Below are 15,786 nucleotides of genomic sequence, written 5' to 3'. Positions count from 1 at the left end.
GATATGCAGGAAAAAGCCTTTCCCCACGTACAAGAGTTCCTCCCCAGCTCTGTACGCTGACCATGTCACCATAAGGTCTGGAATGTCACCTGGATCGGTCTGGAATGTCACCTGGATTGGCTGTCCAGGCTTTGTCCCTCCCATCACCTTGTGCACTCCCACAAGATTGGGTAGAAGCAGAAAAGAACCCTGACCCTGTGTAAGCCCTGACCAGCAGAAATAAAAACATCCCTGAGTTATCAGCTCTGTTTCCAGCACAAATTCAAAACACAGCCCCAGATCAGATACTGTGAAGAAAATTAATTCCACCCCAGACCAAACCAGCACGTGAGGATTTCTGGCTGTTACCAGCACAATACTTTTTTCAATAAGTTTAAAGCTTGTATTCTTGACAACTTCAGAACCAATCTAGGTTAAAATAAGAGTTCATAGCTCAGTAGCTGTCAACTTAAACCACTATCACATAAGGCAGCCATTAGAAAATTACGGCTTCCATCCTCTCTCTGTTTCTGCAACACTGAACAATTGATAATATCTGTAACTTAACTAAAATGCTCTTGGTATTCTCCTCACAAATGGCATTTATAATGGTCTTTGTAAACCAAACTTCAGTTTGTCTCTTTTCTTCCTGAAATTCATTAAATGAAAGAAAAGAAAGATCACAGCCATTATAGAGAGCTGGTGTAACTCAAAGTAAAATATGCAAAACACTTGGGCTTTCTGCTATAGTTAGTGTGACCATAACAATTAGCTTTTCGCACCATTCGAAATGAGGACTGACTCCTACACCTCTGTGACATTTATCAGAAGTCTTGTTTTTAAATCACAACGATAAAAAGAAATTAAAATAACTTTTTAAGTACTATTTATCCTGACTGCTGCAATAAGCAAGAGTAAGTTGACAAGTACATTAAAGAACTACTTATGTTATGAAATGAATTAATGTGAATTTGCTGCAGAAATAGAAAATGGGGAAAAAATAGAAAATATAAAGAGATGAGAAACTGAGAAATAGCTTCTGATCAGCAGTAAGAAAGGCTTGTGATAAGGTGTCTTAAACTAGGATGAGAGAATGCTTAGATAGAAAACATTTAGGCAAGACAAGCACTTCCAGAGCAGCTTTTAGAAATCTGCAGCTGCACATGTGCATAAATCTACATTAGGCACTAATGAAATGGATAAAAAATATTTTCCAGTTTTATCTAGCTTGGAATTTTTTGGTTTGTGTTTTCTGTGAAGGACAAAACATTTACAGAAAACAAAAAAGGTGGTTTAATTGGGCTTTTTTTATTTGGAGTATATTTTGATATAAGTTTGCTTATAAAGGACTAGACTGTCTCAGCAACTCTCTAGCTTTGAGGCCGGGAAGGAATTCTGCTGTTCTGCTGTGACACACGGGCAGGATCACACCAGGTTTGGAACCCATGTGCACAACTGCCGGGCGCTCTCCCGTGTCGGACATGCCGCACAGAGGGAGCCACATCTGCTTTAACCGCAAACCCCGGCAGCACCTCCAGCGACTCCGGGACCCGAGCGCTGTGAGGGAGAGCGCGGCCACGGCACCACCCACCGCCCCCTGCCACCTCCCCGGGGCCGCCCCGCAGCGCTCCCGCCCCGGGCTCTGATTGGCCACGCGCCCTCTCGCTCCTCCAATCCCAGGAGCGGATTCCGTTCCCGCCCCCGTTTGATCCCGCCCACCGAAGCCACAGCTCGGCTCCGCCTTTCCGGCTGTCTCCATGGCAGCGGGGGCGGGGGGTGTTTTAGGACGTCCCGGAGACCATGGCGGGTGGTTGCTTTCCTTTTCGAAGGCGACGAGGCTAAAGGTAAACTAGCTAGTGTATTTGGTATTTTATTTTTATTTCCTGGCTTATTCTCCCGTAGTCATGCGGGATAGTACCTTTCAATGAGATCCTAAATCCATCCCCCCCCTTTTCCCAATGGTAGGGCGCAGGCTGTGCGCGGCCCCAGTGCGGCCGTGGCGCTCCCGCCCTGTTGTGGCCGCGGCCTGAGGCGGGAGGTGCTGTCCTCGGAGGTCCTCGGGGTCTAGGCTGGAGGTGCCGTGCTCGGCCCGAGGAGCTTCCCTGAGGCTGCTGGAGATCCGGGGACTGCCCGCGGAGTTCATCCCGGGCTGTCTCAGGCCTTGGCTGCCCCGCGGTGCTGCGGGCGGAGGATGCTCAGGCTGGTGCCGGTTTGTCACTCACCATGGTGCTCGTTTATCGCTCCTGTTGTAAGCTACAGGCGCCCTTAAGGACAGGAGGTGCGTGCAGCGGGATGCTCTGGCTTCTCCTGTCGCCGGTAAAGGTGTGTCGCAAAGAGCACCAAGTGCCCCAGCTGAAGGAAGGAGCACAGAACAGGTGTGCTCCGTGTTAAACAAGGTGAAGCAACTGGCCAGGTGGACAGAAGTGTTTTCAGAGTGTGGTAAAACATACATCCCTAAAAGATGCACCCCAGCATCAGCAGAGGCCACGTGTAAATCGATGGTTTCAGAGTTAGGTGTGACACATGATAGTGAGGAGGACTTAACTAATGTTATATTGATGAGCTCTTTTAGTTCACCCACCCTTTGACATTATGAACATGTGGCAAGTTACTTAGTTTTACTTCAGGTGGCAATACCACAGTCACCTCTGAAGTGAAAAAAATAGCTGAAACATTTCCAGTCTTCTGAAAAGCACTCTAGGATCTTTATTTGCATCAATGGACAGTTGATCTCCTTAACAGGTCAAAAAAAACCCATTAAGTTCTAAGCAATTTAAACATAGTTTCCTATGAACAGCTCCCCGTGTCTGTGAGAAGCAGTTTACAAGTATAACAGTGTTCAGTGTAACGTGATAAAAGGCAGAAATCAGTAATGTAAACAGTAATAGACAATTTATGTAAGCACAGAGTGTGTGTGTGGTTGAAAGCATCTGAAACTCCAGAAAACTGAGTGCTGAATCTGAAACTGAAAAAAAATTGTTTTTCATAAATTATTAGAATACAGTAGCATTTCCCTAAAGCATATTGTGAAGATTAGTAGTGTGAATGTATTCAAAGCATATTGTAGCAACGTCTTGTGGCAGGTTTTGTGCAGATAGCTGACATATAATTTTTGCAGCTTTTTAACCAGAATTTTTAAATGCTGGAAAGTGGATGTTAATGTACATCTTTAGAAGAGTTTAATTTCACTTGGTTTTCCTTTTATAGAGTACAAAACTGGGGCAAACAACTGAAGATGTCATCCTCTTTGGCTCAGGAGGTTCACCTTGCTAGAAGACATGAGGAGATGTGAGTAGCTGTGCTCTGCCTCACAGCAGTTTGTGTAGGGTCTTGTGATATTCTCCCTCTCTGCCCACGAGCCTCGGTGCCAGTGATTCTGAGCTCTGCACAGCACAGCGGTGCTTCAGCAAGGGGCTGGAGTTCCAGGAGGTGGCACTCTTCCTTCAGGAACCATGGGAATTAGCATCCTTGCCTGCCGTTAAGGGTGTTTAGGTTGATGAGGTTTTTGACTTCCAATGGTGGTACTGGTTTAAGATCTCCATTGTTAACCTGTCACTGTTAAATTCCTATTTGGGGAAGGTAATTGGATTCTCTCACTCAGTGCCTTAATTATAGAATTGCTTCTTTGGTGCCCTGTAAACTCAAATTGTCAGGCAAATACAGTAGTGATTCAGGAAAAATTGCTTTTCTTGTAACAACTAGCACAAGTGCCAATGAGCTAATGTAGTACTGATCAAGTCACCCCAACCCACCCTGTCTTTCCTTCTGGGAGATTCAGTGTTTTCTAAGCACCTCAGCATTTGAGGACTGCTGGTTGCAACATTATAGCTTCATACAAGCACAGCAGGTGATGCCTGCCTGTACCTTTTCCCTCCCCCAGCACACCCACCCTGCAGCCGGCTTAATTAGCCCCATAGTTTTGAGAAAACTGGTAAGGTAAAAAGGTTATTTTCTAGCTCCTGAGCAAAATGTTCTACCCACTTAGCAAAATGTTTTCCTTTGTAGACTGTCTCAGAGATCAGAGCTGCTACAGCAGATGGAGACTTATCTAAGAGACAAAAAGACTAAAAAGACATGGCAAACTCAAGCAGCTGATGCAGCTCGTAAAAGGAATGCAGCACTTTTAAATGTAAGTTTCTGCAACTACCAGGAACCGCATCAAAATGTCACGGTTATGTAGCTTAGATAATTAAAAAAAAAAAAAAAAGAAGTGTTTGCTCTATAGTTGTCATTTGAATTCTCTTCTGTATGGTTCCCTCTTCTGGAACATGCCCAAAAAGTATTAAATGACAAGTCTTTATTATCCGATGGCATCACTACCTATTTCCCCTGCCCTTCTTACAAAAGCCTCGTGGTGGCAGCTGCTACTATGTATTTTTATTTTTTTTAAGCACATGTAGAGATGTAACACATGCTAGTACATGTCTGCCTGAGAGAACTTAAGGGTTTGTCAGGACTCACAGCCCCTCTATGCTTTGATTCAAGACATGGGTTTGGAAATGGGCTGACTGGGCTACAGGGCTTTGGGCCAAGGGTAGGAACTGTTCTGCTGTGGTTGTGTTAAGTTGTGGAAGAGGTTCTCAGTTTAATATTTTTCTCTAAAGAGGTGTAGAGTGACTTCAAGTGTTTTACTTGCAAGTCTGTAAAAGCAGTGTTTGGTGTTTCTGGCTCTTAGTAGGGGTGACACCATTAATAATGTTCATAGCTGTTCTACATACCTATTGTCATATTTAGGGAAGATTTGTTTCCTAGGCAATTAAAAAGATCCCAAGGTGATGGCAGGGGCTGGAATACTGAAAGGCTCCTCTGGAACCCGTAGCTCAGGCATCTGAGTTTGAAGAGATGCACTTGACCACTGACATGATGCATTTGAAAAATGTGTGTCGGTTTTTTGGGAGACAGCAGAAAACTGAACCTCCCGTGCCTTTTCTTTAAGCTCCTACTTGTTAAGGGTCCATAATGCATGTATTGTGTTTATTGAAAAACTAAGTTTTACTCTAGAAAATTACAAGATTAATTTGTGTCACCGGAATTTCTTCGTTTTTATTTCATGCAGAGCCTGGGTCAGATTTAAAATGCTAACATTTTGGGTACATATAATTCTATTGCATTAGAGTTTGTATTCAAATGGGAGGTTTATTTAGAGAGGGGCAGACAAGGAGAACAGTTAGCCAGAAATGCCTCTTAACTATTCTGTGACAAAGAAGATTTTTCAACTTGGGCTGCCTTCTGGACAGGGGCAATCAAGCCCCTCTTTATTGGGTATAGTGAGTGTAGGTGCTTCAGTGAGAAGCTCAGGACAAATGGATGGTTTAATTATTTTTTCCATGGCTCCTACTCCGTTGATTTAGTAATTTCAGCCATTATGACTCCCAATTTCCATAGCCATTTTAGGTTAGATTTTTGCTTCGTAAATATAGGGGGTTATAAATCATTTGTGTTTATGAAGGCATTCTCAGTTTACATATGCAGGCAAGCACAATAAATGCAGAGTATATTTCTCCATCCTGAAAGCTTTATCGTATTGGAAATGGTAACAATAGCTCAGACATATACAGAGTGTAAATATTTCTGCAGTTAAACAGATATTTGCTATCTTCTGTCACATCCTCAAAATTGTTCCTTTCAAGTGTCAAAAATGTTGGTGTTTGTACAGAAAAAAAAGCAAAAACATATGTATCAAAACAAATTCTGTTGCAGGATAAAATAGCATAAATCAATTTAAATCTATTAATTTTATCCTAGTTTTAACAAGCATGCACTCGTGCAGATGCTTTTTGATAACAGAAGAAAACAGGAAAAAAAAAATCTATGCAGCATAATATATGAGAAGCTTGAAAACAAGACTGATTAATGTGCCAGCTTCAGAATATTGTTCCTGATACCAGGCACTGTACATTTCACAGTTACCATGTGGAGAGTTGTTGATTTGGCCTACTCAAAAATACATGGACATGACGAAGTGTTATTTTTTTATTTGCATTTCTGGTTTTCTGCATGTAAGCAGAATCAGTTGTTTTCAGTAATAGATCATAGCAAAAGGCATTTTTCTTTCTCTGTGCTAGTTGGAATTTATGCACAGGAAAGATTTCAAAATTAATTTAAATTCTAATCAGTAGGAAGCAAGGAACTAACCTCTTTTTTTTTAATTGAAATTTTGACATTATAAGCATTTGTTCAGCATTTTAGCATAATTATCAGAGTATTTTCCTCAATGTCTTTAGAGGGAGACTGCAGATTAGGGAAATCTGTATCATTTGGTGCTTATATAATGTTGTCGTAATAAAAGCAGAAATTAGACTAGTATTTGTAATCTAATTTATGACATTTGTTTCTCAGTGATATTTCTTGTGTTTAGAAATATGTATTACTGTGCAACAGCTTGTAACATGAAATAGAAAAGAAAGAGTATGCTATATAGTAATTAGTACTGGAAAGGTAATTTAGAACAAATTTGCTTTCCTTCCCGGGCATGCAATTCCAGAATTATTTAAGTGTGATTGTGCCAGACTGATATCAATATAAGTGACAGCTGAATTTGGTCCCCTAAAAGCAATGCATGTGTCATGCATTCCATTTTACCTCTGGGGAAGGGTCTTGAATTGTTTTTGTTCCAGCCCTTGTGGTTTTAGGGGAAGCACTGTAAGATGCTCTCTTTTTTTCAGTACTGTGACATATTAGATTAGCTGGTTTTTTTCCAAAGAAGTTTATACTGCTGATGTATTTATTTTTATATTGATGACAGGGATTTATTTTTCCTACAAAGCTTACCAGTTGTGTAGACACACAAGAAGTGCCATCTAATCTTTCAGTAGTTCCAGTTATTTTCTAAAGCATACTACACCTTCCAGCAAAAATTTCTTTCACTGTCTGTCATTAAATCAGTATTCTGAATGACAATAGACTGCACAACACAAACTGGAGTGAGCAATGAAAAGACATGTCCAATATCTAGGCTATGCCAAAGTGACCTTCTCTACTAAACATATATGCACAACTACTCTCTCCTTTCTTGCCTGAAAGACATTCATTTCCTATCACCATAAACATTCCAGTTACTTGGCTGAGTCTAGAAAGAAATAATGATTGATATTCTTCTTCCTTCCTGTTAAAATTCCTACAGTAATTAGGAAGAAGGAATCAGAAAGGAGGAAAATCCAGTGGAAGAATATGAGGTGAACGTTACTGAATGATCCTTTATTCAGTATGGTTTGTTATGGTGGTAACTTCTCCAGGCTTGGCCTGAGCCATTCTGATACGAGCTTTGTTTGGTGCTGTTTGTGGGTATCTGTTCTAAGTATGTGCAACAGAGAAATTCGTTGCTTAAGTCACTTAAATTGTGTTGCCCTCTGTTATTCTGACATCATTGATTTCAAATGGCCTGTGTCCTTCTTCCTGTTCCCTCTATATATTTATCCCATTAGTCCTTTCTTACCTAAGAAGAGGCAGCCATTTGCTGCTTCTGAGAATTTGGAAAAATCTGAGAATTAGTTTACTCTTTCTCAGACATTTTTTAGCTTCCTGCAGTAGTATGGCTTTTGCTGTAGAAAAGGGAGGAACAATTTTGCTTGGATTAGGTTTATAATTATGTACAAGAGAATATTGTAAAAGGAATTAATGAAATGAAATAAAATAAGATGAACGATCTGACTAATCTAAATTGAACAATCTGACTGTATATGTGTCGCTAAGTTAAACTTCAGCAAGGCTGGGGGTTTTTTTTTGCTTTTTTTCATCATACTGTACTGAAGTAGACTTGAGTTGAACACTATTTACTTATTGATGTATTCAGACTGGCTATTATTCAATACGAGTAATCATGTTTGGTCTCTCTTGTGGATATGCTCCTCCAGAATCTCACTCTTCTTTTCAGCAGCAGTGGTGGTGAATATTTGGGAAGTCCCTTTGGGGAATTTCCTCTCTCATTTAGTTTTTCTGTTGTACTCTTCACACCCGCTCTCTGCTCCCAACTCTGCCATCTGCTATACTTTCTTTCCCCCTCCACTCTGTTCAGCTTTGGCTTCTTCACACCCCACTCCCACGTCCCTTTCTGTCTCTCTTCATCTGCCCACCACTCAATCTCTTCAATGTTTGGGTATGGAACTAAGCCCACAAGAACAGGTCAGAACTTTAAAGGGGGAGGGTGGTTAGTTTGGGGGCATGCTTTGATTTGTTTGTTGCTGTTTATTTTTTTGGTTGTTTCTTTTTCAAATGATTTATTTGGGCTTCTGTGAATCCAGCACACATCCACTGGACAAGCAGAAACCCAAATACTGATTTTTTTTGTAAGAAAACTATGTGAGGTGCATTGTCATCCAAGCTTGTCTGGTGAACAGCTTGCTGCAGCTCTACATTTATGTGCACATGTTATGCATGCATATTAGCAAGTCATCTTTGTCTTGAGAAGTAAAGATCTTGCACATAATTTGCCTAGTTACTTTACAGTTACAGTAGCTAGAATACATACTTCAGTCTCATGCAGCACAGAAAAAGATGTTCTGTTCCCCTCTATTTCCTGAAGTTTCATACAACAGAATTTAACTAATTTACCCTGGTGTCCAGAGAGAATAGCAGTGTTTACTGCAAAAGTCTTACTGGGTTGTGAAGTGTACTCCTGTATGAAAAAGGTGCAGCAAACATATTTAGCAGTTGTAGGGTGTTAGTCTAAGTAGTACAAGCTGTATTTCAGAGTGACTAAACAAATATTTGAACTTCCGTGTTAATTTTTGAATGCTGTTTAGCTGTAATGGGTTTACTTAGTTAATTTAAATGTCTTTATATGTGTATTTTCCTTTTTAAATTCCCAGTGCTGGTTTTTAAGATGTACTTTGCTTGTGTTCTAGGATATAGAAGCAGCAGAAAAAAGGCTGCAAGAAAGAATGCATTTACTTCAACATCCCGATACTGTTAAGTTAGAAGTAAGTCCTAGAACTCTTGTCTTTTCGTTTATTTTCATTTGCTGTTTACCAAATATTTTGTGGGTTTTTTTTTTCCCTGAAGCATGTTCTTAAAGTGAAAATAATTGATTTTAAAATCCAGTGACTGGTATAGCCAAAGGCCTGTGTACTGTGTAGCAAGCTGAACCTAAATTCTGGGACAAGGTCCCTAGATTCTGGAGCATTCTGGTGGAAATATTTAGCAGCTTTCAGATCTATACAAACTTCCATTTAAAAATGAAGTCAAATATAAAAAATTAATACTGTGAATATCAGAAGATTACTGTGTTTACTATGTCAGAGCTATTTAATTGGTTTTATATGGTCATCCCGTTCTCAGTTTACCACAGATTGTCATCTTTACCTTTCAGGGTCAGCAGTTTATCAGCATGAACAGAGAAAATTTCACATCAATTATTTTAGAGTTGTATGGAAGCTTATGAAAAGTACTGCAGCAGGAACACTCAGTTCTTTTTTTTTTTTTTCTTCTCAACCTGCAGTCCTTAAAGCATTAATTCAGGATAAAAATTTTTGAGCAGATTCCCATCTGTTTCTTGCCCCAGTGGTTTGTGTGCGGTGTGGTGGCTTGGTTCCCAAAGGCACAGGAGCAGGGTGTCCCATGCTGGTTTGGGTGCCAGGGCTGTGTCAGAGCAGGGCCAGGGGCCAGGTTTCAGCTCTGTCAGCTGTGAGGAGAGGTGCATTGTACCTCAGCTTCACACCTGCTGGGCAAGTGTTGGCATGCTTCGGCTATTACCTAAAGGAAAGGCATCACTTCTTCTTCTGCTTACTGTTCAAAGTTTTCATCTGTCATTGCTTTTTGTAAATAGCCTACTGTGACTGTGACAGGGTGCACACTGGGTATGCCCTTTCAGTGGCTTTTTTATTATTTTTAGACATTTTTAGGCAAAAGGGTACATACTTTTCTGAGTACTTGTGCATTTTGAATGATGCTAAGGAAGATGCCAACCTACTAATATTAAACATTAAACCTATTTTGACTGTGTTCAGAAGTAGTTTTAGACTCTCCAGTGACTTTAGAGACACCTCTAGAGTTGTTTGGGTCAATTAGTCCCATGGTAGGTGTGAAGCCGCTTGTAGAGCAAAATCTGCACAAATTGGAAGCTGCAGAGCAATTGCTCGTGGCTGCAGAATGTCTGCACTCTGCTGCAGTGGTGAAATTTTGGAGAGAGCAGAGTTACTATTTGAGGGAGAAGATCCTATTTCAGCTTTTTTTTTATGCTTCTAGAGAAGAGTGCTATAAATAGTGGGAAAAGAAAACTTTCTTTCATGGTACAAAATTCTTGTGCATGCTTTGTTCCAAAACACTTCTGAGCATATTTCACTCAGCCATATATGTGTCTGTATTAATATACTCTGAAAGTTATGGCTATAATGGATCCCCAGCTTGCTGAGTCGGAGTAGTTTTGTGTGACAGCACATATGCTTGTCAAAAAAGATTCTTTGAGTAAATCTGTTGAAGAAAATATTTTTGTAAACCTGCAAGAGCCATAGTTATATCTGAGTTACATGTAAGGATCAAAATGATTAGCCAGGAATCTAATACTTTGTAGGGAGATCTTCAGTTTTATGCTGCACTTCTTCTTCAGTATGTATTTAAGTAAAGAAAAAAGGCTCACTACATATGTATCATAACTGTTTTCTACTGCAGAATCACATTTTTCTGAATGGACATCAATGACAATAAATACATATGTGGATGGATTGAAGTGTTATCTTAGCACAGTTCTTAGATCACATTATCTTGTGAGGAAAAAATGATACCTGGCGCTTAAAATTTTCCTGAAAATCCTACAAACAATAGTAACCCTTAGGATACCAATACAAAAATAATGAATGATTAATAACACAGATAAATAATATTAAATTTATTACTCAGAGGCACAGTGTAGAGCAAGAGGAAGGGTTAGATGATCCACAGTAATTCTCCTAGACCACACACTGAATATACATAACCTTTTATTATTATTTTTATTTGTGATCCAAATACTGGAGATGATTATGTCATCAGTGAGTTATCAGGTCTAAACTTTTACTCAAATATTTTGAACTATAATTCTGTATAATACTGTAAACTTTTCTAGGATAATCAATTTACATTGGTTAATGTGCAGCTTTCATTTCTAACATTTTTTCCAGTGCAAAATGAAATTCCAGTAACATACATACTTAAATATTAAAGCTGCTTTTGGAAAAGTATATAATCATGGAAAATAGTTTATTAAAGGTATTATAAGGTCTAAACTGATGTGTTGCTTACCACAAGAGGGCACATTCAGTCACTTCACAGTTTGTCCTGCAGAATGAAATATTTCCAAGCTGATATTTTGTATCATACAAGAGTTTAAAAATTTCATATGTTAAGTACGTTGTTCTTTTCTGAATTGCTTTACTCTTAAAGTAAGATTTAATAATGCATTGCATTTCTAATTGTTTTTAACTGGCTGACACAGATTTTGAAATTAAGTTTATTTTTTCTTTTATCTTTCTCAGACTCTCTATTGGGCATCAATAAAAGAATCTCTTCCCGAGTGGGAAGAGTTTCTTTTAGGAAGAGCAGAAGTTCCTATTGGCTTTAAGAAAATGACAGCTACAAAGCAGAGCATAAACTACTCTGAAGAAGATTCACAAAAATAAAGATTTTAGTTTCATTTTGTTTTATAAATTATAACTTAAACAGAGGAGATCATCCAGATCGGGCAACAGAATATCATGCCATTAAACTGAAATGGAAATAATTTAAATGAAAATTAATTACATAGGATAATTTCATTCCATTGTTGCATTGTGTACAGTTCCTTTTTTTTATTTTGTACTAGAGAAGCAATCCTCAAACGGGCTTTTAGGATCAAGAATGAGAAACATTGGTGTATAGATTTCCACCAAAGCAATTGGCTTTTCAGTGTGAGAAGAGTTTTATGTTATTTTTAATCCTCTGCTTCTACATATAAGTGCGATAAGTAAAGACAGATTCTTGCATTATCCTTCTTCACTTCAGTCATCTGTGCTGCATGCCTGCTCGTGGATGAGGGAGAAAGGAAGAATTTACTGTTAGCAGGGAAGGCAGACTGTGCATCAGAGTAGCCTTGGTTTAGCACCAGGAATCTGTGCAAGAACCTTCACGGGAGCAGTTGTAGAAGGAACAAACTTAAATTTCTGCATCTTGTTTTCCCTGATTTTTTTGTCATTGCCACTTTCATCACTGGTGCACCTCACTCCAGGCAGCTTTCCCCAGCCTCCTTCTGCCTGCATTGTATATCTTGTCTAACGGGTGGGCAAACAAATCTCTAGGGCTTTTTGCTACTTCTAAGCTGCTCTTAATGCTATTTTTTTTCTGCTGATATAATCTACAAGTGAGAACTTTTTCTGAGACGTGAAAAGTTTGGAAGAAGCAAACTGAAAGATAACTGGCGGTGGCTGTCCAAGAACAAAGAATATACAGAAGTTGAGGATATAATATTTTTGTTTTCAGCCATTGAACGGCTTCCCAGCTTCCTCCTACAGAGGTGCAGTACCAGTGAGTATTAATTGTACTGAGCTAACTAGGTATGAAAAATTCACTGGTACAGAACTTCTAAAAGTGTCAGTTCAGTGGAAGATCCTTCCTGGTGTGTGACATGGCCTGCAGAAAATTAATCTTTCTTAAGCAAAAGAAGCCTAGAAAATACTAATTTCTTTTATTGTTAAGAACCTGGACTTGAGTCAATATACTGTTAAAATTTAATCTCCTGAGACATCATTCCACCCCCAACCTGGAAGTAGTAGGAAAAAAAAAAGTACCTCTGCCAATGCAGTGTCTGAGGATATGAAAATGTAATGATTGCAAATATTGCTAGGCTACTAGTTATCTGTGCATCTTCATACTACATAGGAGAGACTCCACTATTCAAAAAACATTATATCCCTATGTAGCATGAAGAATCACTGACACAATAAAATCAAAATTTAAGTGCAGTATAAAATTGTATATTTTCCACAGGAATATGAAGAGTTCATTTTAAACTTTTTCTATTGAAGTGTCCATTAAACTGATAACTTTTTACAGAAACTGCCATCTTAGAATTATCCTGTTGAGTGGGTGTTGGTGTTTGTAACAATAACGTTGTTTTCATAATATGTGATGGCAGATTAGCACGCTTCTCTGCAGTGTTGTTAACAGTTGTAATTAAGGAATAAACAGTAAAGGGTGTCAGTCCGATGACAATTTCATCTATAGTGTCACAATACAAAATGTCACAAAATATTAGAACTGTTATATAACTACAAAAATATCAAATTAGGCTTTCATCTTACAAGCTGAGAGCTTAAAAAAAACTTGGCATAGAGACCATTGCAATTTTATACCTACTCAGTGTTCTGTCACAAAGACAAGTTGGTAATATTTTCTTCTGTAAACTCACAATGTGATTCTCAATCTGATTTAGTGGGAATGTGTATGGATCTTACAGTTGTAGAGCTCACATTTAAAAAGCAAAAAATTCTGACCATCGTGTATAATAGGTTTTCCCTTGTGTGCTCAACATGAAGGGATGGATGAGCAGTTAGTTACTAACAAAGAATGGGATGCATCCTGTTCTTTGCATCCAAAGGGAGATCACTTCAACAAAAATCTGGGCCCCTAACTTTATACGTGCAAATAATCTGAGTCTTTATCTCTTCTGACTCTGCCTAACCACTGGGACACAATGCAGATGTTCACTATCTCCTTGCCCTTGTGATTTCCCCTGGAAGGAGATCTAGGTGTGTGAACACTGAGTGCATGGGTGAGAATTTGGCAGCGTGCATAAAAGGCACCTGCAGGCAGGGTTAGAGCAGTTACTGCAGTTAGGTGCTCACATAGCATGCTTGAGAGTAAAATGAAATTATCTTCAAAGAAGGAATTTAATTTTATTTCCTGCAGTGTAACTTTAGAAGGAATAGGACAACTATTTCAAGGAAAACTATGTAGGATTATGTCCAGAAAAAGAAAAACTGGATGAAGAGAAACATTTAAAGCAGGAATGTGTGTAGGTGACTGTTCTCAGAGACAAGGGCCTTCATGTCGGCCTGTGGTTTGAAACAAATAAATGCAATTGCCTGTGACTGTGAAATAGCACAAATAGGGGCAGGGGTGTCTGCTGAGTTGAGGCATGCAGTGGCAGGGACCATAATTATATGGTATCTCCTGTTCTACTTAGATTTGTTGAGTTTAATTTACCATGGCTGGGCTAGCTTGATACTTGCATTTTTATGGATACAGATTTGAGAAAGAAAATATTAAATGTTAGTGTGCTTTAAAAAAATTTAAGAATCTCCCAAAGTGATTTATACTGATATGATTTAATATTGTTCTCCTATGAAATCTTGAATGGGTATTCATCAAGTCAAGACAGTCACCTCAAACATGTTGATTCTATGTAGTTATACCCCATCTTATCCCAAGCTTTTATATATATATCAAAAAAATAAAATACAGAAATTATATATATAATCTGTAATTTCCTACTCATCATGAGTAATTTTTTTCTCGAAAGAACCTCACGACACCCTTCAAAAAAACAAAGAAAATAAAAACAGAAAACAAAACCAAACAATATTTAAAAAATAAACTTGGTACTCTATAGTCTTGACTTGCTGCTTGCCCTTTTATGTTACTATATATGTATACATAAGGTGCAGTGGTCCTAGGGGCCTGTTGCTTCTTGTGCTCTTCTGATAGGTGGAAGACAGCAATTGTGTAAAGAACACTGAGAAAATCCAAAGGTTTCTCCTTGGAAATCTTGAAAGAAGAACTAATTAATTATGCTTTTTTAGGTTAATGCACTGGTGAGTAACCCGAATACTAACCCAGGAGCACAGCCTGCTCACCCATCTTGTCACCTCTACCATCACATTCCAAGCTTTTTTCTTTCTCAGTTATTCTGGCTGTGGGGGCAGGAGCAGAAGGCAAGGCATGTTACTTTTCCCTAGGATAAGAAATTTCTTACTCTGCAGAATCTTTCACGAGCATATTTAATTTGAGAGTACATTTGAAATAGTAAGTTTGTTTAGATGCATATCTGGCACTATGGTATTCTCTTGATTGTATTTATTTAAGGTCATGTTTTCATAGAAGTTAGGAGCTAATTTTTAGGCTGAGCTTATAGTTCTTCATTTCTGTCTTTTTCATTCACATAGAGCAGGTTGGGGATGTAGATGCTCAGTTTGAGCTTGTTGGTACTGAAAAATAAGAAAACCAAATTTAAATGTACTTTTAGAGGTTATATCTGAAAGAAAACATTATTTACTCCATAATGGTAATTTTCATAATATTTTAATAGTTGTGTTCAGATACAACTTGACCTTAAATATCACCCCAAATGCAAGCTGTTTTAACATATTTGTAATGCTAAGGTCTTCATTACTGTGATATTCTGTTTGCTCAAGGATTATAATCCATGGATATACTGTGTTACAGTTGAAATAAAGCTTTGATCCTGTAGTCACTGCCTCTTGGATCTCAGTGTTGCATTGCATGTATGAGTTGGATGTAAGTTGGTGCCTGCTGCAGCCAAGTGTGAACAGCAAGTAGGCCAGTGATAAATACTTTGCTTAGGTATGGGTTTTTATTTTCCTCTGACTCTGGTATGAAATATTAATCTGCTGAGTGAAGATTAAAATCTCAGAAGTTTACTGAGGAAAAATCCAAACGTTATGAATCCCAGATCGATTATTTGCACTCTTCCTATTGTTTCATAATGTGTGAGCTAAATTGCTTCAGACGTGCGATTACTAGGAAGATGTAGATATAGATACTTAAACCCTTGCTAAGGAAACAGGTGGGGGAAAATGGTTCTTTAGTACATCCTCCTGCTGTGTGAAACTCTTTGTCTTT

At 38.7% G+C, this 15,786-nt stretch overlaps 1 protein-coding gene across 1 annotated transcript; it reads left to right on the top strand.

Annotated features, from left to right (window-relative positions):
* Positions 1-1,698: 1,698 nt before the first annotated feature.
* CEP15 (centrosomal protein 15) lies at positions 1,699-15,393 on the top strand. Its single transcript, XM_088171349.1, has 5 exons — positions 1,699-1,823; positions 3,187-3,267; positions 3,985-4,108; positions 8,823-8,897; positions 11,427-15,393. The coding sequence occupies exons 2-5, from the start codon at positions 3,215-3,217 to the stop codon at positions 11,568-11,570; spliced, it is 396 nt and encodes a 131-aa protein (XP_088027475.1). The 5' UTR covers positions 1,699-1,823; positions 3,187-3,214; the 3' UTR covers positions 11,571-15,393.
* Positions 15,394-15,786: the final 393 nt, after the last annotated feature.

The sequence above is a fragment of the Sturnus vulgaris genome, chromosome 11, assembly GCF_052056855.1.
Source record: "Sturnus vulgaris isolate bStuVul1 chromosome 11, bStuVul1.hap1, whole genome shotgun sequence".
NCBI classification, from domain to species: domain Eukaryota; kingdom Metazoa; phylum Chordata; class Aves; order Passeriformes; family Sturnidae; genus Sturnus; species Sturnus vulgaris.
This window is presented reverse-complemented; position numbering and strand designations above follow the sequence as displayed.

Coding starts and splice junctions, on each gene's coding strand:
- CEP15 (XM_088171349.1), top strand. CDS start 3,215: ATGTCATCCTCTTTGGCTCAGGAGGTTCACCTTGCTAGAAGACATGAG. Junction 4,109..8,822: donor GGAATGCAGCACTTTTAAAT/GTAAGTTTCTGC, acceptor CTTGTGTTCTAG/GATATAGAAGCAGCAGAAAA. Junction 8,898..11,426: donor CCGATACTGTTAAGTTAGAA/GTAAGTCCTAGA, acceptor TATCTTTCTCAG/ACTCTCTATTGGGCATCAAT.